Genomic DNA, 22,541 nt, shown 5'->3' on the forward strand with positions numbered 1-22,541 from the left:
GCTCCTCCACATCGAGAGGAACCAGCTGAGGTGGCTCGGGCATCTTTTTCGGATGCCTCCTGGACGCCTCCCTGGGGAGGTGTTCCAGGCATGTCCCCCCGGGAGGAGGCCCCGGGGAAGACCCAGGACACGCTGGAGGGACTATGTCTCTCGGCTGGCCTGGGAACGCCTCGGTGTTCTTCCCGAGGAGCTGGCCGAGGTGTCTGGGGAAAGGGAAGTTTGGGCTTCCATGCTTAGACTGCTGCCTCCGCGACCCGGTCCCGGATAAGCGGAAGAAGACGAGACGAGACGAGACATAAACACGTAATTTCATGATATTTTCATGTGATAATGTGAAAACACCTTATCAAGAAATAATGTGAAAATATGGTTGAACGTCCTAGGCTAGGCTACTTCCATTAAAAGCAGCCGGCCTCGCCTAGCCTACTGTAGAACTTGGGTCGAGCAAAAACACGGAGCAAAAACACGGCTGAATCCTGAATGACTCCTATTTGTATAAATAGGGGACTACATAGGCGGCAAAATGTAGTGTTTTTCCCTGCCATGGAAGTGCACTTGTATACTGAAGAGGAAGCAATTTGCATTACAGCCAGGAAGGCTGATAGAAGTGGCAAAACATTTTACTTTTTATCGTTTCTTTCACAACTTGAATGCGTTGAAACAAAAAAATTATGACAAACTAACGCTGCTTACACTAAAATATCGAGGGAAATTTGTAATAAAAACTTTACGGTCGGCAATTTCGACGCGGAAATTCTCGATCGGTCGGGTTACCGGAAACACACCTTTTTTTTGCCTTACATGTATAGTTAGCTAAATAACCTTCTCCAACCTGATTTTTATCCTCTCAAAATCAGCATCGCAACTATACTAGCACTGTTCATTCATTATAATTTCATTTTTTGATAGATAGTTAATCAGCTTTTACCCCTTTCCTCCCGTGTCTCCTTTCCTCGCGACTCTCAATTTTCCAAAACAACCAATCTCTGGCGTTATCTCGTGCTGCATTCGCCACAGTCGGACATTGGAAATTCGCGCACGTAAATGTCAAATTGGCCGTAATTTTTCTTTGAATTCGTCGCTGCCAACTGGGGTAGCAGCAGGGGTGGCAAGGCTTTCTTTTAGAGTGGCATATGCCACCCCGGTAGATCCGCCCACGGTTATTCACCCCCGAGCGCGCTGGAAACTGTTCCATTGGTATTCAGATCCAGTCGCGAGATGAGGTTGCCAGATCTCTCTATAAAAAGGTGACTTTGCGGTCTGAATCTGTGGAATATTCGTAAGCGAGGACTGGCAACCAGCAGTGGGTTGTGCACCAGCTGATCAGAACTCCAATGGAAAAGAAGCGTGTTAGTAACTGTTTATCTTGATTGGCTGTAACCTTGTAAGTGAAATGTTTGGCAACAATAGCGTTGTAGCCTGCCTACCCCCCCCCCCCCAAAAAAAACTCTTCGGATCTACACGATTCACACAAGTGACCTATTTTAGGACCAAAACGGCGAATTTCGCCGAAAGGTGAGGAGTTTGCATGTGTGATGATGAACGTTTTTGAACGTATGATGAGTGTTTTTATTTTTGTTATCTGTTTTTTTCTTCTTTTATGGCAAATACTTCTCTTCACAAAAAACTAATGAAGAGTAAAATAAAACATTTTTTTATTTTCACAGTGATATGCACTTTATTTTTCATCCCTTGGTTTTCTCATCTAATATGGAAGTTATGGATGTCAGTGGCTGTGACAAGACGTGTTATGCTCTGCAATAAAAAAAAAAAAACATTGGTACAAAGCAAGCCCATTCACTTTTTTATGCTGAGAAGAGAATTACAATGGTTTTTCATGTGACAAAAATCTCATCTCATCTCATTATCTCTAGCCGCTTTATCCTGTTCTACAGGGTCGCAGGCAAGCTGGAGCCTATCCCAGCTGACTACGGGCGAAAGGCGGGGTACACCCTGGACAAGTCGCCAGGTCATCATAGGGCTGACGCACAGACAACCATTCACACTCACATTCACACCTACGGTCAATTTAGAGTCACCAGTTAACCTAACCTGCATGTCTTTGGACTGTGGGGGAAACCGGAGCACCCGGAGGAAACCCACGCGGACACGGGGAGAACATGCAAACTCCACATAGAAAGGCCCTCGCCGGCCACGGGGCTCGAACCCGGACCTTCTTGCTGTGAGGCGACAGCGCTAACCACTACACCACCGTGCTGCCCTGTGACAAAAATGTGCGATTAAATTGCGATTACTCGCGACTTAACTATGACAGTCACGACATTAATCGCGATTAAATATTTTAATCGCTTGACAGCACTAGATATCATTTCAATGTTGTCATAAATAGCATAACTGACTGGTAGTAGCTAACATGATATTAAAACGTTACACTGAATCTTTCAAATCGTCTACAAAAAATAGCGTTAAATAATTTTAATAGACGTTAAATCAACTTTCCGTCAAACTCTGTTTTTCCACATTCGTAATGCAACACTATTGTTTTGCTGGCAGTTATATCATGATGCTTTTCTATGGTCATGTATCATAGAAATATCCTCTAGCATCAGGACATGATCATTTTCCGAACAACTAAAATATAGCACATCATTTAAGTTTATGGTAGAATAAACAGAATGTCGATGACTAAATGTTTGTGCTCTGTGAGTAAAACCTGGACACGGGGCAAACACTCACCGTGTAAAGCAGTGAAGACGTTCACGATGAGAAATAGCCTCAAGAAGGAAAACCTAGAAAGGAGGAAGCATCTGTTAAACAACTAGAAGGCGGTTGACTCATGCCTCATGATAAGGGGATAAAGCACTATGGTGCACACATTATGACTGGGTTCTGTCACTGCTTTAGTCACTCACAGGGCTGCAGAGTTCAAATGGTCCATTAATCCTTACTGCTATAGCCTAAGCAGTGTTCAAGCCCACAAGCCAATGCCTACTACAAAATCAAACTGCAATCTTCCAGATGCACTGATAAAACATGTTGCATGATGCTGCGTTAATACGCCTCTGAAAGCTATTTATTTCTAAACTACTTTCATCTGCAGGCAGTAAAACAGGACTAAACATCTTAGTTCATTTATATAAAGCATAGTTTTTAATAAAACCAACATCTCAGACTTGTACATGTGGAATCATTTCCCTTCTCTCAATTTGTATGAACAGTTATAAAGATTAAGGCTATTAGGTTTGGACTTTGACAATGTTCACCGTACATCTATTGTCACTTTACACGCTATTTTAGAACATTACAATACTTTGACATGTTTCTATTTACTGACAACCCCAATTCCAGAAAAGTTGGGATGCTGTGTAAAACATAAATAAAAACAGAATGTGAAGATTTGCAAATCATGGAAACCCTATATTTCATTGAAAATAGTACAAAGACAACATATCGAATGTTGAAACTGACAAATTTCTTCTTTTTTTTTTAAATATATGATCATTTTGAATTTGATGTCAGCAACACGTTTCAGAAAAGTTGGGACGGGGCAACAAAAGACTGAAAAAGTTGTTTAAATGCTAAAAAAAAAAATAATAATAATTTGGTTAATCAGTAACAGGTCAGTAAGATGATTGGGTCTAAAAAGAGCATCCCAGAGAGGCAGAGTCTCTCAGAAGTAAAGATGGAGAGGGGTTCACCGCTCTGTGAAAGACTGCATGGGCAAACAGTGCAACAGCTTAAGAATAACGTTCCTCAATGTAAAATTGCAAAGAATTTGGGGATCACATCATCTATGGTACATAATATCATTAAAAGATTCAGAGAATCTGGAGAAATCTCTGTATGCAAGAGACAAGGCTGAAAACTGACATTGGATGCCTGTGATCTTCAGGCCCTCAGGAGACACTGCATTAAAAGCAGACACGTGTCTGTAGTGGAAATCACTGTATGGGCTCAGGAACACTTCAGAAAACCATCGTCTGTGAAAACAGTTCATTACTGCATCCATAAATGCAAGTTAAAACCAGATATAAACAATATCCAGAAACACCACCACCTTCTCTGGGCCCGAGCTCTTTTATGACAGACTGAGATAAAGTGGAAAATTGTCCTGAGGTTTGACGAATCAAAAGCAGAAATTCTTTTTAGAAATCATGGACACCACGTCCTTTGGGCTAAAGAGGAGAGGGACCATCCGGCTTGTTATCAGTGCACAGCTCAAAAGCCAGCATCTGTGATGGTATGAGGGTGCATTAGTGCACATGACATGGGTAGCTTGTACATATGGGAAGGCATCATTAATGATGAATGATATATACACGTTTCAGAGCAATATGCTGCCATCCAGACAAAATCTTTTTCAGGGAAGGCCTTCCTTCTTTCAGCAAGACAATGCCAAACTGCTTTCTGTACATATTAAAACTGCATGGCTCCGTAGTAAAAGAGTCTAGGTGCTAAACTGGCCTGCCTGCAGTCCAGACCTGCCTCCCATTTAAAACATTTGGCACATTATGAAGTGCAAAATACAACAAAGGAGACCCTGAACTGTTGAGCAAATGAAACTGTATATCAGGAAAGAATGAAACATTTCTCTTTCAAAACTACAGCAATTGGTCTCCTCAGTTCCCAAACATTTACAGAGTGTTGTTAAAAGTAGAGGTGATGAAACACAGTAGTAGACATGCCCGTCCCAACTTTTTTGAAACGTGTTGCTGACGTCAAATTCAAAATGAGCATATATTTTTCAAAAAACAATAAAATTTCTCAGTTTCAACATTTGATATGTTGTCTTTGTATTATTTTCAATGAAATATAGGGTTTCCATGATTTACAAATTATTGCATTCTGTTTTTATTTACAGTTTACACAGCGTCCAAACATTTCTGGAATTGGGTTTGTATACTGTATTTTGTCTCTTCTTATTGTACTTTATACCACACTGGACCTCCAGTCCATGGGAAAACACTGGGAGTGACATCATCAGAATGAAATATCGGGAAATATATCACTCAGATCCACGATGTATTTTGTCTGAAAAATGCAAGTTTTTCAACACGAGAAGATAAATTTCAATGTGTGATGTTATTTTTATTATATTGACACATTCACAAAAAAAAGGTCCCAACAAGAAGATAAATTTCATATCTTCCAGCCAACATGTGACATTCTTTTTATTGTATTGACACATTCACAAAAAAAGGGTCCCAAATTTATCAAAACAAAACAATTCACCAATTTCTTCACGAGTCACATGTAGAGATTTATGTCACGGTTTTTGTTCACCATGTCCTGGATGTAGCTCGTATGAAAAATACAAGTTCATTCCATCAATGAAGAGTTATAACATCAACGAAACTGACTTCATGTTAAAACTGTTGTTATAATCACGTTATCTGTTGTCGCCCAAATGAGGATGGGTTCCCTTTTGAGTCTGGTTCCTCTCAAGGTTTCTTCCTCATGTCGTCTGAGGGAGTTTTTCCTTGCCACCGTCGCCACAAGCTTGCTCATTGGGGATAGATTAGGGATAAAATTAGCTCATGTTTAAAGTCATTCAAATTCTATAAAGCTGCTTTGCGGCAATGCTTACTGTTAAAAGCGCTATAGAAATAAACTTTACAAGTGACGTGTTTCCCAGAAAAGACACTTGTGTCCATGAAATATAATATTGTGCTTACCTTAAAATATCATTACTGTCCCATGTATTATTCAAAGGAGAAGGAGGAGAAACCATCAGGTTTTTGAAACCTCCAGAAAGAGCTGAATATTTTCTGGGAAATATAAACATGACTTTTATAATTATATTTTGGCTAGATTAAAATCTTGGAAAGCCAAAAATGATCTAATTAAGATCAATTTTATGATAAAATAGATACCACACTACCTACTACCTAGATTATCCATTACTTGTGGGAAAAATGAGATGCATCACTCATTCATTCATTCATTATCTCTAGCCGCTTTATCCTTCTACAGGGTCGCAGGCAAGCTGGAGCCTATCCCAGCTGACTATGGGCGAAAGGCGGGGTACACCCTGGACAAGTCGCCAGGTCATCACAGGGCTGACACAGACACAGACAACCATTCACACTCACACCTACGGTCAATTTAGAGTCACCAGTTAACCTAACCTGCATGTCTTTGGACTGTGGGGGAAACCGGAGCACCCGGAGGAAACCCACGCGGACACGGGGAGAACATGCAAACTCAACACAGAAAGGCCCTCGCCGGCCACGGGGCTCGAACCCAGGACCTTCTTGCTGTGAGGCGACAGCGCTACCCACTACACCACCGTGCCGCGAGATGCATCACTGATTACCAATTTCCATCTACAACCCTGATTCCAAAAAAGTTGGGACAAAGTACAAATTGTAAATAAAAACGGAATGCAATGATGTGGAAGTTTCAAAATTCCATATTTTATTCAGAATAGAACATAGAAGACATATCAAATGTTTAAACTGAGAAAATGTATCATTTAAAGAGAAAAATTAGGTGATTTTAAATTTCATGATAACAACACATCTCAAAAAAGTTGGGACAAGGCCATGTTTACCACTGTGAGACTAGGGTTGGGCGGTATCCAAATTTTGATACCTTTAAACTGTCTCTGTGTTTTCCCGGGGTATACGGTATTACCGAGAAAAAAATAATATTTTGTTTCGGCCTACTGTGTAACGTGCACCTATACCGGCGGACCTTGTCCAGACCTGCGCCTATGCCTCAAATGTACTATTTAAAAGCAGCATAGCGAATTATGTGCATTGTGGTATGGATTAAGCAGCAAAGCGAATTTTGTGCATTGATGAATGGATTAAGAGATATTTCAAAGCATCACGCAACTCTTCCTTCATCTTGAAAATAGCATTCAACTGTCGTTTACACATGTCTGCGTTGAAACGCCATTTGCAGCACTATTTCACCTACTCCATCAAAAAAAGTACACGATGAGCAGGATCATACCCTTTCAAGCATGGGAAATAAAAAAAAGAAAAGAAAAAGAATCAACCAACACCCAAGTCCGTTTAGACTGCGCGATAAACCATATTCTTCAGCGCAAATGAGGCGAACCTAATTCAAATGCGTGATAGCTGCACAAGGCAAAATCATATGGGCCCACGTCATGCCATGGCGGGGAAATTAATAATCAAATGGCCTTACCTTGCTTAAAACGTTGTCTTGATCACATAACTCCTTACAATTATTCCACTTAAATCCATACGGTTTAACACACCCAACAAAGATAGCAAGCACATTGCTAATTCCCACCAGAAACCTAACAGTTTACGCTATGATGTTTTCTTCCGTTTCTTCAGTAGATGACATTTCAAACGTTTATTACCCACATCCCAAATGTCATACGTTATATTATTTTACCTTGTTGTTACTCATGTAACCTACTCAAAACACAACTCATTGGAGAGATCTCGTGGAAGTGGAGTACCCCAGGCTATGGTGTGCCTTAGGGGACATATTAGATTTTTTTCGATTTTGCGCGGTCATTTACATTATTGCTGGCTCTTCCTTTTCGTTTGGTTTGAAACCAAAATACTGCCACACTGCCGATGTTGTATTTTTTTTTTGCCACTAACTCGTTATCTTGACTTGCCATCTTTCAACCGCGGTCTCAGTCTCTTGCGAAGCTTTCTGTCAGACTCCAAATGTCTCCGCAGGGTTGCCATGGTAACGACATAAACAACCCTGCACGCGATGAGAACTTCTTTAGGAAATTGATAGAATTAGTGAAAATACGATCACACAGTTATTCGGGATGATCTTCAATTTATTATTTTATATTATGACCTCATGTACTCCATATTTATTTAGATATTATATATTTTTTTAAAATGACGGTAATGAGACCGATACCGTTGGTACTTTTGGATACCTCGGGATACCTTCTTACCATAATACCACCCAACCCTATGTGAGACATCCCCTTTTCTCTTTACAACAGTCTGTAAACGTCTGGGGACTGAGGAGACAAGTTGCTCAAGTTTAGGGATAGGAATGTTAACCCATTCTTGTCTAATGTAGGATTCTAGTTGCTCAACTGTCTTAGGTCTTTTTTGTCGTATCTTCTGTTTTATGATGCGCCAAATGTTTTCTGTGGGTGAAAGATCTGGACTGCAGGCTGGCCAGTTCAGTACCCGGACCCTTCTTCTACGCAGCCATGATGCTGTAATTGATGCAGTATGTGGTTTGGCATTGTCATGTTGGAAAATGCAAGGTCTTCCCTGAAAGAGACGTCGTCTGGATGGGAGCATATGTTGCTCTAGAACCTGGATATACCTTTCAGCATTGATGGTGTCTTTCCAGATGTGTAAGCTGCCCATGCCACACGCACTAATGCAACCCCATACCATCAGAGATGCAGGCTTCTGAACTGAGCGCTGATAACAACTTGGGTCGTCCTTCTCCTCTTTAGTCCGAATGACACGGCGTCCCTGATTTCCATAAAGAACTTCAAATTTTGATTCGTCTGACCACAGAACAGTTTTCCACTTTGCCACAGTCCATTTTAAATGAGCCTTGGCCCAGAGAAGACGTCTGCGCTTCTGGATCATGTTTAGATACGGCTTCTTCTTTGAACTATAGAGTTTTAGCTGGCAACGGCGGATGGCACGGTGAATTGTGTTCACAGATAATGTTCTCTGGAAATATTCCTGAGCCCATTTTGTGATTTCCAATACAGAAGCATGCCTGTATGTGATGCAGTGCCGTCTAAGGGCCCGAAGATCATGGGCACCCAGTATGGTTTTCCGGCCTTGACCCTTACGCGCAGAGATTCTTCCAGATTCTCTGAATCTTTTGATATTATGCAGGTTAGATGATGATATGTTCAAACTCTTTGCAATTTTACACTGTCAAACTCCTTTCTGATATTGCTCCACTATTTGTCGGCGCAGAATTAGGGGGATTGGTGATCCTCTTCCCATCTTTACTTCTGAGAGCCGCTGCCACTCCAAGATGCTCTTTTTATACCCAGTCATGTTAATGACCTATTGCCAATTGACCTAATGAGTTGCAATTTGGTCCTCCAGCTGTTCCTTTTTTGTACCTTTAACTTTTCCAGCCTCTTATTGCCCCTGTCCCAACTTTGAGATGTGTTGCTGTCATGAAATTTCAAATGAGGCAATATTTGGCATGAAATTTCAAAATGTCTCACTTTCGACATTTGATATGTTGTCTATGTTCTATTGTGAATACAATATCAGTTTTTGAGATTTGTAAATTATTGCATTCCGTTTTTATTTAAAATTTGTACTTTGTCCCAACTTTTTTGGAATCGGGGTTGTAGATTCAGAAACCTGGTGAACTAACTAACCAAGGAAGTGTCCATTCAAACAGAAATCAAATACATCACAGTGCTACATTAAGTAGGTATAGGCAGCTTAGCCAGATTTAGTTAAAAAATCTGCTTTTTATGGAGAAAATTTTTGATAATTCGGTATGGATGATCAGCGCCAAAGTTAGCACTGACTCAGCTGTTTTACAATCTTATATACAGTAAATACAGGTTTCCCTGGTTGCTGTTCACTGGTTTAACAATGAGATCTGGGCCTACAGTGGTGCTTGAAAGTTTGTGAACCCTTTAGAATTTTCTATATTTCTGCATAAATATGACCTAAAACATCATCAGATTTTCACACAAGTCCTAAAAGTAGATAAAGAGAACCCAGTTAAACAAATGTGACCCCTCACCGAATCCAGGGACACATGTCGGACGAAACGAATCCGAGATAATCGCAAAAGAAGCATTTTTTTTCGAAATTTGTGATTTTTGTTTTTTTCCATCATGTGCAAGTTGAGATCTTGAAGAATGCAATCAGTATTTCAGATAATAGATTGTTTTGTTGGAAAAGCATACATTTTTTGTTGCAAATTGTCTCGTTTTTGTCAGGACTGTAGCCTGCTGGGGGGTGTGGGTAAATTACCATATGGGCCATTCACATGATGATTTAAGTCTTTTGGGGTTTTTTTTCGCGAATCAGCTGTATGATACGAGCTGAGCGCATGGCTACTTAACCTGCATACAGGCATGTAATTTCACTATGGAATGAGGAAGCTAAACAGAGCGCAGAGGAGCTGAAACACCGCGAAGCAAACAGACACACGGTATTTACATCGGAGATAACCATTTTTAGCAAAAAAAAAAAAAACCGCAACCTCGTTTTCCAGATTGAATGGAATACTTGAATGATCGGATGATACACTGACTGTTCTAGGACTACATTCCATCGGAGGCATTGATGTGTGCAAGGCGCCGTTTCTCTTTCTGATGGGGTAAGTTTATTAATCTAAGGCTGTGTGGTTATTTTTGCATGTAACGGAGAGTGTTGTGGTTTGGTTAAGCCTAGGTCACAACCGGACGTACGATTTTTTGGCTGTGCGATTTTTGGCGTTTCCCAAATCGCTGCGTTTTTTTTTTTTTTGTTCATGGAGAAAGACGCGCGTTGGCTGTAAGTTTGTCTTGCAACCTGAAAAAAACGTAAGCGCCCGTAGAGTTTGTTTGACATGACAACGAACCTCTGCGGCCGGTCTGCGGCTCGAAAATCAGCACATCACACGCGCGCGCTCGTGCGTTTCATGCGCGCTCTCGTGCGTTTCTTGCGTTTTTTGCATGTAGACCGGCCGTAGGAGCACTGTACGGCCGGTTGTGACCGAGGCTTTACATGAAACTAGCGTTGTGTTAGTTGTGTCATCATCGTGCTATCTTTCTTTCTTACGGTGTGAGTAATTTTTCAACCACAAAACGTTAAAGTATACTTTAGGACTTATTTTTGTACTTCATAATTGTGTTGGGCATACTTTGCATGGAAGGAAAATTGACGTGGTGATCTTTGTTTACATGAAAGTAGTATCGTGCTAGCTAGTAGGCGGTAGAGCTTTCCTTAATGTCATGCAGATGAGCATCATTATGTGCCCGCCCTACACCAAGAGTAGCTGAGATGGAAAACTTTGAGGGCAATTTTCTCCCTTTTCTGTTTTAAGAAGTATACACTTTCAAAAGGCCACACATTCTTCACATATTGTCAGATCTCCACATGGAAGGCATCATTGGAAAGCTTAGAAACTGTACTTTCTGAATCTGTCAATAACTCAAAATGCCCCCGGGCCGACATGTGTCCCTGGATTCTGTTTTCTGACACAAATGAGAGAAAAATATTATACTTGGTCAGTTATTTATTGAGGAAAATTATCCAATATTACATATCTGTAGCCCTGTGATGACCTGGCGACTTGTCCAGGGTGTACCCCGCCTTTCGCCCGTAGTCAGCTGGGATAGGCTCCAGCTTGCCTGCGACCCTGTAGAAGGATAAAGCGGCTAGAGATAATGAGATGATGAGATGAGATTACATATCTGTGAGTGGCAAAAGTATGTGAACCTCTAGGATTAGCAGTTAATTTGAAGGTGAAATTAGAGTCAGGTGTTTTCAATCAATGGGATGACAATCAGGTGTGAGTGGGCACCCTGTTTTATTTAAAGAACAGGGATCTATCAAAGTCTGATCTTCACAACACATGTTTGTGGAAGTGTATCATGGCATGAACAAAGGAGATTTCTGAGGACTTCAGAAAAAGCGTTGTTGATGCTCATCAGGCTGGAAAAGGTTACAAAACCATCTCTAAAAAGAGTTTGGACTCCACCAATCCACAGTCAGACAGATTGTGTACAAATGGAGGGAAATTCAAGACCATTGTTACCCTCCCCAGGAGTGGTCAACCAACAAAGATCACTCCAAGAGCAAGGCGTGTAATAGTCGGCGAGGTCACAAAGGACCCCAGGGTAACATCTAAGCAACTGAAGGCCTCTCTCACATTGGCTAATGCTAATGTTCATGAGTCCACCATCAGGAGAACACTGAACAACAACGGTGTGCATGGCAGGGTTGCAAGGAGAAAGTCACTGCTCTCCAAAAAGAACATTGCTGCTTGTCTGCAGTTTGCTAAAGATCACATGGACAAGCCAAAAGGCTATTGGAAAAATGTTTTGTGGATGGATGAGACCAAAATAGAACTTTTTGGTTTAAATTGGTTTAAATGAGAAGCATTATGTTTGGAGAAAGGAAAACACTGCATTCCAGCATTAGAACCTTATCCCATCTGTGAAACATGGTGGTGGTAGTATCATGGTTTGGACCTGTTTTGCTGCATCTGGGCCAGGACGGCTTGCCATCATTGATGGAACAATGAATTCTGAATTATACCAGCGAATTCTAAAGGAAAATGTCAGGACATCTGTCCATGAACTGAATCTCAAGAGAAGGTGGGTCATGCAGCAAGACAACAACCCTAAGCACGCAAGTCGTTCTACCAAAGAATGGTTAAAGAAGAATAAAGTTAATGTTTTTGAGTGGCCAAGTCAAAGTCTTGACCTTAATCCAACTGAAATGTTGTGGAAGGACCTGAAGCGAGCAATTCATGTGAGGAAACCCACCAACATCCCAGAGTTGAAGCTGTTCTGTACGGAGGAATGGGCTAAAATTCCTCCAAGCTGGTGTGCAGGACTGATCAACAGTTACCGGAAACGTTTAGTTGTTGCACAAGGGGGTCACGTCAGATACTGAAAGCAAAGGTTCACATACTTTTGCCACTCACAGATATGTAATATTGGATCATTTTCCTCAATGAATAAATGACCAACTATAATATTTTTATCTCATTTGTTTAACTGGGTTCTCTTTATCTACTTTTACGAGTTGTGTGAAAATCTGATGATGTTTTAGGTCACGTTTATGCAGAAATATAGAAAATTCTAAAGGGTTCACAAACTTTCAAGCACCACTGTACCTGATGGTCATCTTGACGTGATATCATTAGTGGCTATTGGTGTGTGGTTGTTGCAAGTAATGTTCTCTTTTATATTTATATACATATGTGAGGGAGTTTGTGCATTAAGCCCCTGCTATCCACACTGTGGATTGCAATCAAAAGGATATATTTAGCTAGATAGTGTCACTTGACCTCTAGCTTCAGTACAAGAGTTAACCCTAACAGTGTTTTATCCAAGCTGCAAAACGTATCAAATATCACATGAATAGAACGTGAGAATTAGCATACTGAAATGTTAGTTGAGATGCCTGCCATGGTTGGTTTTGGGGAAACTGTCCAAATTCGGCAATTACTGGTAAATACATACTGTAGTGCTTCGACAAACATGAAACAAAGCCAAGGTCTAAGTCACACAACTATCATGATATGAAAATGAAGCATTGGCAGATGACGAGTATGCTTATTATAGTCCATGTCTATTATAGTCTATGTACAGTAAAGTCAGAACCCATCCTGGAGCATGTGGGGTGAGCTTTCAGCACTTTTTGACTAGGGATTTATTAGTGATGTCTTGTATTGTATCAGTAAACAACCCCATTGAACATTTGTGAAACACTTCTATTAGGTCATGTGCAACAGGTTGCCATCAGAAGTCACATAATTAGTCATATTATATGGACACGAGTGTTTTACTGGGAAATATGCCACTCGTGTTTTTCATACGAACTACATCCAGACAGCAACTGTGACATTAAATCTCTTTATGTCACTCTTGAGGAAACTGGTGAACTGTTTTGAGAAATTTGGGTAATTTTTGTTTGTCAATATGTCAATATAATAAAAAGAAAATCACACGTTACCTTGAAGATATGAAGTTTATCTTCTCGTGTTGAAAAGCTTGCATTTTTCATACGAAATACATCACGGCTCTGAGTGACGTATTTAAATAATATTGGCTGGCTTTGAGTAGTATATCAGATATATTCCATTCAGCTAGTATGACATTGAACGAGTCGAAGACCATGAAAAAAAGCCAGCCAATATTATTATTCTTATTATTATACACTCTTCAGATCAGCATTCTCGAAGGCCAACACGAGCTTACCTGCGACTTGGTGCTGTTAGCGCGGCAGTCCAGTTCCCTTCTTGCCGGCGTAGCATTCAGCAGTAGCGTTAGCAAAGGCCAACGCGAGCTTACTCACGACTCGGGGCTGTTAGCATGGCAGTCCAGTTGCCTTCTAACCGGCGTAGTGTTAGCGCAGGCCAATGCTAGTGCAGGCTAATGCTAGCGCAGTCAAGCCAAATATTATTATTATTCTCCCTGTGTAATTCACTTAGTTACTTTTAAAATTAACATTGACAACTACACACAATGGAGTGACCTGGCAGCCAAAACTCTCTCAAAATCTTCCACTTTTAACGAAGCAAACCTCGCAGCCATGTTCGTTTACAAACAGTCACTCACTAGCATGGAAATTTTACATCTCTAACGTGTCTCTTTTCCAGTTTTTCGATGTCCGTTGGTATGTTTTTCTCTTGTAGATATGCGTAAAGAATAACTAATAGAGTTTTGGTAGCCTTTCGGATGTTCAGCGCGTCTTCAGTTTCCAGTTTATTTATTTAGTGCTTAAACCTAGCACTGGATTAGCCTAGTCTTCTCTCTTACCTGGCTGACAAAGAAATAATTGTGCGCATGCGCAGCAGAAAGGTTTTGTCATTGGATCTTCACATGAGTTCTCACGCATGTGACATCGTGTTGTCTTGTCAATGTGCAATATTATAACAATATTGCACGCTCATCCTCCATTGGGGAGAGTGACGTAATACATGGAGGATAAGCGATATGATAACAATATTGCATGTCATCAATAAACCCGCTAGAAGGGAACAGAATACATGTTTTTATTCCATGGAAAAAGTGTCCTGTATGTATAATATAACTTCTTCAACTGGTTCAACCAGCCCACGTCCCCCCCCACCCTCCCCCTCACTGCAGCCATCTCTCCTTCTTCCCTCAACACACCTCCCCCCAGTCATCGCAGCAGTCCCCTTCTCCTCCTCCCCCACCTCAACACAGACTCCTCCATGCATCACTGCAGACCAGGTCAGAGGTCAACTGAGGAAGCTTCACCCCAGGAAAGCAGCAGGCCCGGACAAGGTGTGTCCCCGACTACTGAAGGCCTGCGCTACTGAACTGGGTGAACCACTCCAACGCATCTTCAACCTCAGCCTGCAGCTGGGGAGAGTGCCCACCCTCCGGAAGACATCATGCATCGTTCCAGTTCCCAAGAAGAACCGGCCCAGCGAGCTGAACGACTTCCGACCGGTGGCACTCACTTCACATCTGATGAAGACGTTGGAGCGGCTCTTCCTCAGCCTCCTCAGATCCCAGGTGCAACACGCTCAGGACTGTCTGTAGTTTGCATATCGGGCAGGTGTTGGTGTGGAAGATGCCATCCTCTACCTGCACTGTAAAAAATGATTTGTTGTTTTAACTTAAAAAAAAGTTAGTGCAAGGGCTGCCTTAAAATTTTGAGTTCACTGAAACTGATATAGTAAGTTCACAACAATTGAACTTACTATGTGAATTTCAATGAACTCAAAATTTTAAGGCAGCCCTTGCACTAACTAAGTTAAAACAACAAATCATTTTTTACAGTGTGCTACACCGAGCCCACTTGCATCTGGATAAGGGAAATGGGACAGTGAGGATCCTCTTCTTGGACTTCTCGAGTGCCTTCAATACCATCCAGCCCCTTATGCTTCAGGACAAACTGAACAGGATGCGAGTGGACCCCTGCCTGGTCACCTGGATCTCCAGTTACCTCACCGACAGGCAGCAGTACATCAGGCTGAAGGATATCACATCTGACACTGTGATTAGCAGCACCAGAGAACCCCAGGGCATGGTGCTGGCCCCTCTTCTCTTCACCCTGTACACCGTGGACTCCTGCTACAACTCGGAGCTGTGTCACATTCAGAAGTTCACCGATGGCACAGCCATCGTGGGGTGTATCAGGGACGACAGAGGAGTATAGGAGCCTGGTGAGGGACTTTGCCGTTTGGTGCAACAGGAACCATCTGCAGCTCAACACCTCGAAGACCAAGGAGCTGGTCATCGACTTTGGGAAGTCCAGACCAAGGTCACGAATAGTTCTGATCGAGGGAGTCGAGGTGGAGGCTGTGGATTCCTACAAGTACCTCGGGCTGTGGCTGGACAGCAAGCTGGACTGGACTTGCAACACCAGCCACCTGTACAGGAAGGGACAGAGCAGGCTGTACTTCCTGAGGAGGCTGCGGTCCTTTAACATCTGCAGGAAACTCCTGTGGATGTTCTATCAGTCCGTGGTCGCCAGTGTCCTGTTTTACACTGTGGTGTCCTGGGGGGGGCAGCACATGCAAGAAGGACACATCCAGGCTGGACAACTGATCAGGCGGGCCGGCTCTGTGGTCGGCATGAAGCTGGACTCTCTGGTGACAGTGGCAGAGAAGAGGACTATGGACAAACTACTGAACATCATGGATGATGCCAGTCACCCTCTGCACACCGTCATCAGCAACCAGAGGAGCCTGTTCAGTGACAGAATGCTCCTTTCCAAGTGCAGGAATAACAGACTTAAAAACTCCTTTGTCCCTCACGCCATCAGACTGTACAACTCCTCTCTGGGGGGGAGGAGGGGTAACAGGAGGACAGAGGACGGGAAGGAGCAGTAGCCTAGCCTGACAAAAAGCAATACTGGACAATGTGCAATATAAATGTGCAATACCTCTCCTACTGGACTTTTTTCATATCTTTTTTTTATATTTGTATCTGTAAATACTTCATTTATCTAGAAGTTTTCTCTATTTTCTATTCTCTGTTTATCCTGTAATGATGCTGCTGGAATTTTAATTTCCCTGAGGAAACCCTCCCAAAGGGATCAATAAAGTTCTATCTAATCTAATCTAATAATTCCTGATATTTCACTCCTATGACGTCACTCCCAGTGTTTTCCCACTGACTAGACGTGCGTTGTCAAAATGGTGAAGCGGTTCAAAATTAAAATTCTTTTGATTAACCTGCTTTTTTTTTTTTGTGGATGTGTCCATGTAATATAAAGAACATTACATAGTGGTGCGAAGACATTACATAGTGGTGCGAAGATTTTTCTCGTGTTGGAAAATATCACTTGTTCTCTCACTCATGATATATACATTCACCGCTGGAAGATAAACTTCATATCTTTGCGTAACCGTGTAATCTCCTCTATGAATGGAGTCGACTTGTGTGCAGTTAAATTAAGCTCAAAATAAGTACGCCTGCTTCCAGAAGGCCCCCCAAGTTAGAGTTAGAGAGCAGCCCTAAACAAACAGCATCATGACCAAGGAGCTATCAAAACAAGTCTGGGAAAAGTTATGGAAAAGTATTAATCAGGGTTTGGTTATGTAAAAAAAACCCTCAAACTTTAAAGCAACAATAAACCTATTGTTCAAAAATGGCAAGAATATGGCACAACAAAGAATATGACTCTACCTAAAGGAGGCCGTCAACAAAATACTGAGCAATCCTAGAAGAAAACCTGGTCTATTCTGCATGACTAAAGATGGACTTTACAGAGGACATTACAGCCTTACCACAGGACACCAGCATACTGCAAAAGCTATACTGGAGTCATTCAAAAACATGAACTCAGAAAAACCCAATCTGTCTGAGAATCAGTGTCTCCATACAGATTAACAGCTTAAAGCAGATATGCAGAACCATGGCCTCACTTTCGTTTATAAATGCCTTGAGACCTCAAGAATGGCACAGGAATAGTTTTAAGCGTTTCCAATAAATCTAATATCGTAATTTTTACAATTAAAGTGATTTATATAGGTAGCGGTCTGAGTGAATGACCTTGACGTCGTAAAGTCACAGCAGGAAGTCTATCGGTCTCATCGCCATTTCCGCTATACTAAAACACAGAGCTGACTGCAACTCCGATCCTCCATTTTGAGCTAATTTATTGCCATGTCACATAGATGTGTTGCTGGCGGGTGCACCAACACGACAGAAGGTGGATTTATGTTGCATTCATGGCCCAAGAATGTTCAAACTGCAAAGATTTGGACACGTTTTGCGAGAAGTTCATGGGCTCATTGGGCGCCCTCCTCCCCCTCCTCTGCTCTGCACATTTTACTGAAGGCTCATACGAGACCTCTGATCTGTTGAGAAGCGTTGGCTATAAGCCCGTATTGAAAGAGGGTGCAGTACCAACAATTAAAGGAAAAGAAAACTACAAGAAAAGTTAAGTTGCACCAGTTCTCCCGGAGTGTGAGCCGAGGGTTGTTGTTAAAACCCGGGACAGAACATGACATATCACTCGGGCAGTGACCTCCCCGCGGTTGTTGCTAAAACCGGTGACGTCCTGTCCCGTTCTGGGTTTTAGTAATTGCCTGAGCCAAGCAGTAATGGCGGAGTACTCAGTATGGAGAAAATAGAGAATGAGTGAACCAGCCGTCTGATTTCTCCGCTGGATATGCTTGCCTTAGCAGCAATATCTCGCCTTTAGGTGGAAGAAGCGAATGAACAGAGAACTGAACGAACAACCGAAAGTCAGACTGTTTCCAAACAATCGGCCACAAGATCGGCCTTCAAGAAGTGAGAACACAGACGGGTAAGCTCCGACTCTCATTTGGTTACAAAACAACAACACTCGTTGTTTACCTGCATTTAGATTAACACATGTAACTTGTATTGTGTGTTTAAGTTAGCGGTATAAGATTATTTAATTTGCTTCAGAATGTGATTGTCTCAGTTCATCTGATTATTTAATTAGCCTTTTATGTTTTATCAGTGAAAATGCATGCATGTACATGTATGTTGCATAAGTTATAACACCTATCCTGTTTTAATGAGAGTCAACCCACAATCAATGAAGTCAAATCAGTCTTAGTTGAGCAAGTCGGTGACGGTATTTCTTACTTTCACCATAAATTTTTATTTATTTGACTTTGGTCTATAGCTGTCAAAGGCCTCGGCCTTAAAACCGGTTACCGCTGTGACGTCACGCACTCAGGGCTGGCTGGCTCAGCGGAGCAGCTCGAACGCCAACTTTGCAGTTGATTTTAGCTCTCAAAAATATATTTTTTCATTCCCATTTATGCAGCATACAAGAGTCAAGGATGGAGAGACTATCCACTCAGAAATGTATTTAAAAATAAAGGTTCTGCGTATCTCCTTTAAGCAATTTTACCAAAAAGAATGCCTGAAAATTCAGGATCCAGATGTGCAAAGCTGATAGATATTAAGACTTGCGGGCGTAAAGGAAGTTCTACCAAATATCAAACTAAGTTGGGGAAGCCATGGCTGAAAGTTTAGAGAAGCAGCTTTGGGACCAAAAGGTTGCCGGTTTGATTCCCTGGCACAGCAGGCACCTAATCCCCAGGCTGCTCTGGGTTTGTTTTCTGTCGCTCTGGATAAGAGTGTCTGCTAAATACCTGTAATGTGAATACGTACTATATGCAACCAACATACAGTACATCTGTTTTTAGATCTTTTTTTTTTAAATGTTATACATATTGTGTAAATCAAACAGTAAAAATACCAAATATGTCCATTTCAATTACAATTTTCAGTTCTAACACTACAAAATTCGAAAAGGTCTAGGTACGTGAACACTTATGCAAGATACTTCATTAAAAAAATTGACTAAAATAAAGGTATTTCTTCCAGTTCTTATATCCTGTTATATCTTCCCTTTATTGATGATTCTGTGCCTGTACATGCAGGCATTTTTGTTTTCCCTCTTTCTCTTTCTTTCTCTCACTGACACTGATTAATTACTTACAGGAAGTGTCATTGAATCAGTGAAGCACCAAAGTACACTGAGTTTTTTGTTTGTTTTTTTCCCCCTTTCACGTCACCAACCAAGCCAAAAGTGTTGTGTGGACCAAATGTACATTTATAAAAATCAAAAATTACACTTTGTTGTTGTTTTTCTCCATTCTTTCCTTTTCTTTACAGACTTGTTTGTGGCTCTAAAAGAAAGAGCTTTTGCTCTCTCTCATACTGGGATCGGAGTTTCGAGATATGAAGGCTAGAAGTCACACTTCCACTGTTATGTTTGTGTAGACAGGCTATAACTTGGCAACGATGCTTTTTATTATAGACACACTGGAATCCGAGGGCCAAGTCGACTTAGTGATACTGCATACGTACATGATGTCACTCTCACACTAGCATCACTTCTGTCTTCAACGGATGGAGTATATCTGGAGGAGAAGGACAGAAAAGGAAAAAAAAGTCAGTCATGCATTCTCTAAGGCAGGGGTTTTCAAAGTGTGGGAGAGTCCGCCCCCCCTCAGAGAGCAAATAAACAACAGCGCCCCCCGTAACAATTTTTGTTGTTGCTATACTTAATGTTCCATTCATATTTTTTAAAAAATGGTTCTTGTACACATTTTTATTTTTTTCTTTTACACATTTTAAACATCTGTGCTTTTTAAAACATCTTTTTTTTTTACACATTTTAAACATCTCATAGCATCGTTAGCTAGCACCTCTTGGCAGACAACACACTGTAGCAATGGAGCATCTGCAGATCCAGTCCATGAAAATCCAAACTTTAAATAATCGTGGTCATACTTCCTTCTTTTTTCAGTCCCCCCAGGATTCCACGGGCCTTTTTTGTGATTGTTGCGGGCTAAAATGTCTGATGTTGCGGGGGTTTTCCAAAAAATTGCGATGAAAGTCGCGGTGTTTTTTAGGTTTTTGTTGCGATTACATTGAGGGAGGAAGTGAAAGTTGCGAGAAATTGTTGTGATTTTCTCTTTTTGTGATTAAAATTGAGTGATATGTTAAATATTAAGTTATTACCGAAAAACTATTGATTAAAAAAACAGACACTGAGAAATGGTCCTATAAACAACTTTACCAATATAAAAGATTACCAGGACTACAAAAATGCAGAAAAATAGGCTTTACTTATCCAAATGCACCTGTTGGTTCAAAAGTTAAAGTGCAGAGAACCTCACAGCACAACATGAAGTTACCTTAAAATATAATATAAATGCCTCAGCTTTCATGTAAGAAAAAAAACTATTAATACTAGTACTGTGTGCAGGCAGTCTCTCCTGAAGACTAAATTAAACAATAATTATAAACTAATAAAATAAATGGCTCAGGCTTCATAGAAGAAAAAAACAATTTGAACAGAATCTCACAGTATGATGCTGAAGCTGCCTAAACAATGGAAAATAAAATACCATTTTGGCAAAAATGTTGGCATCCATTAATTTCTTGTATTAAGTAAAATAATAATGTAAAGTGCACACAGTCCTTCACTGTAAACATAACATACTTTCAGTAACAGAATTTAAGCCTGTATAAACACTGACTCGCACATGCAGTGTTGCCAGATACTGCTGACGTTTTCCAGCCCAAAATATGTTCAAAGCCCACCAAAATGCACTTGAAACCGCCCAATCTGGCAACACTGCGCGCATGCTGCTTCTCTTGAACGTATACACGGAAGTAAGGCGGAAGGTAGTTTGTCGACGTCACCTCAAGACGACGCCAACGATTGGTCAAATTTGCGGGAAAGTTGCGGTGATTGGATACAATTGCAACACCGCCCTGAATTCACGGGGATTGGTTGAATTTGCGTTGACGTTGCAAATCGCAACATCGCGAAATCGTGGAGGATCTGTTTTTTTTGCTTGGCCCAGACTCTGTCTCCTCACTCACTGTAGCTTTAGGTACTAAAAATCAGTCTATTTTGTCTCTGGCAAAGGCTAGCTGAAGTTCGCTAAATGTCCGCAATAGTAACTTATCCTGGTTTATGTTTCCTCACGTTGCGCCCCCCCTGAAGAACTCTGGCGCCCCCCCGGGGAGGCACGCCCCACACTTTGAAAAGCCCTGCTCTAAGGCAAGAGGAGAAATAGGGGAAGGAGTTTAATTCACTGAATGATAATCCTTATTTCTTTGAACTCCTTGAAAGGAACAATGTGCTTCAGTAATTTTGTGATAAGAACAAAACAGCAAAGTCAATGCAATTTGGTTCGTCTCATTTTAGCATTCAGCTGTGATAAAGTCATGTTTGTGTCAAAATACTGCCCTTGTAGCTGTCAAAGGACATAAAAGTCTATATCCTCTTTTTCTCAACCCGGCAATAAGCTTTACTGATTGACTGATGTGGGGATATCGTCAAAAGAAATCTGCTCACCTTTTCATTTTCAAATGTCGCACAATACTTTTTTGCTTCTTATTTACAATCGACAGTGCAGTTTGTTCGCCCTCAAGCCTTGAGGCGGATTCAAAAATGAGCAGCAAACCCGCTTCCTTCCAGTTCATCCTACGCACGACTGTGCAAGGTGAAACCTGTTGGGGCGTCATTTCTGACATGTACAGCATTGCTGCAATCCAAACTTAAACCAAACAAATGACTAACAGGCTAAATTCCTCTGAAGATTACACCCTGTTCATATATGAATTCATTTAGAAGTACAAATTAAAATACTCATGTGTAGCGAACCCCTCTCCATCTGTCACGTTCTATCGAGAGCAGCGTGACATATCATTAAAATGAACATTATGAACAACGCCTAAGTGGCCAAACACTCCACTCCATTAGAACACAACAACATGCTCATTCTCAATATTTATGTCCATCACGGATCAAAACAAGAGCGAAGCCCCGTTTTAATTAAATAAAGCATGATGCTTTATACACTTTATGAATGTTAACCAAGCTTACTAGATGTGAAAAACAAGATGGTTGCAGGTATGGGTGAACATTTTGTTATTCCAAAGAGTAAACTTTTGGCTTCATGTTTTACAATAT

The 22,541-nt window shown here is 41.3% G+C and overlaps 1 protein-coding gene across 5 annotated transcripts in view; it reads right to left on the reverse strand.

The window, feature by feature from the left end:
* The window catches only part of lepr (leptin receptor), a 137,220-nt gene that overhangs the window by 105,420 nt on the left and 9,259 nt on the right, over positions 1 to 22,541 (reverse strand). For 4 of the 5 annotated variants that reach the window (XM_060919916.1, XM_060919912.1, XM_060919914.1 and 1 more), the window contains exons 2-3: positions 19,919 to 19,971; positions 2,698 to 2,750 (exon numbers count right to left, since the gene is read on the reverse strand). In XM_060919916.1, coding sequence (XP_060775899.1) covers positions 2,698 to 2,750; positions 19,919 to 19,920 — 55 coding nt within the window. In that variant the 5' untranslated portion in view covers positions 19,921 to 19,971. Of the gene's footprint in view, positions 1 to 2,697; positions 2,751 to 19,918; positions 19,972 to 21,923; positions 22,245 to 22,541 lie in introns of those variants that run through there. The other variant, XM_060919913.1, reaches the window with a different exon arrangement.

This window comes from Neoarius graeffei, chromosome 4, assembly GCF_027579695.1.
Source record: "Neoarius graeffei isolate fNeoGra1 chromosome 4, fNeoGra1.pri, whole genome shotgun sequence".
NCBI classification, from domain to species: Eukaryota; Metazoa; Chordata; class Actinopteri; order Siluriformes; family Ariidae; genus Neoarius; species Neoarius graeffei.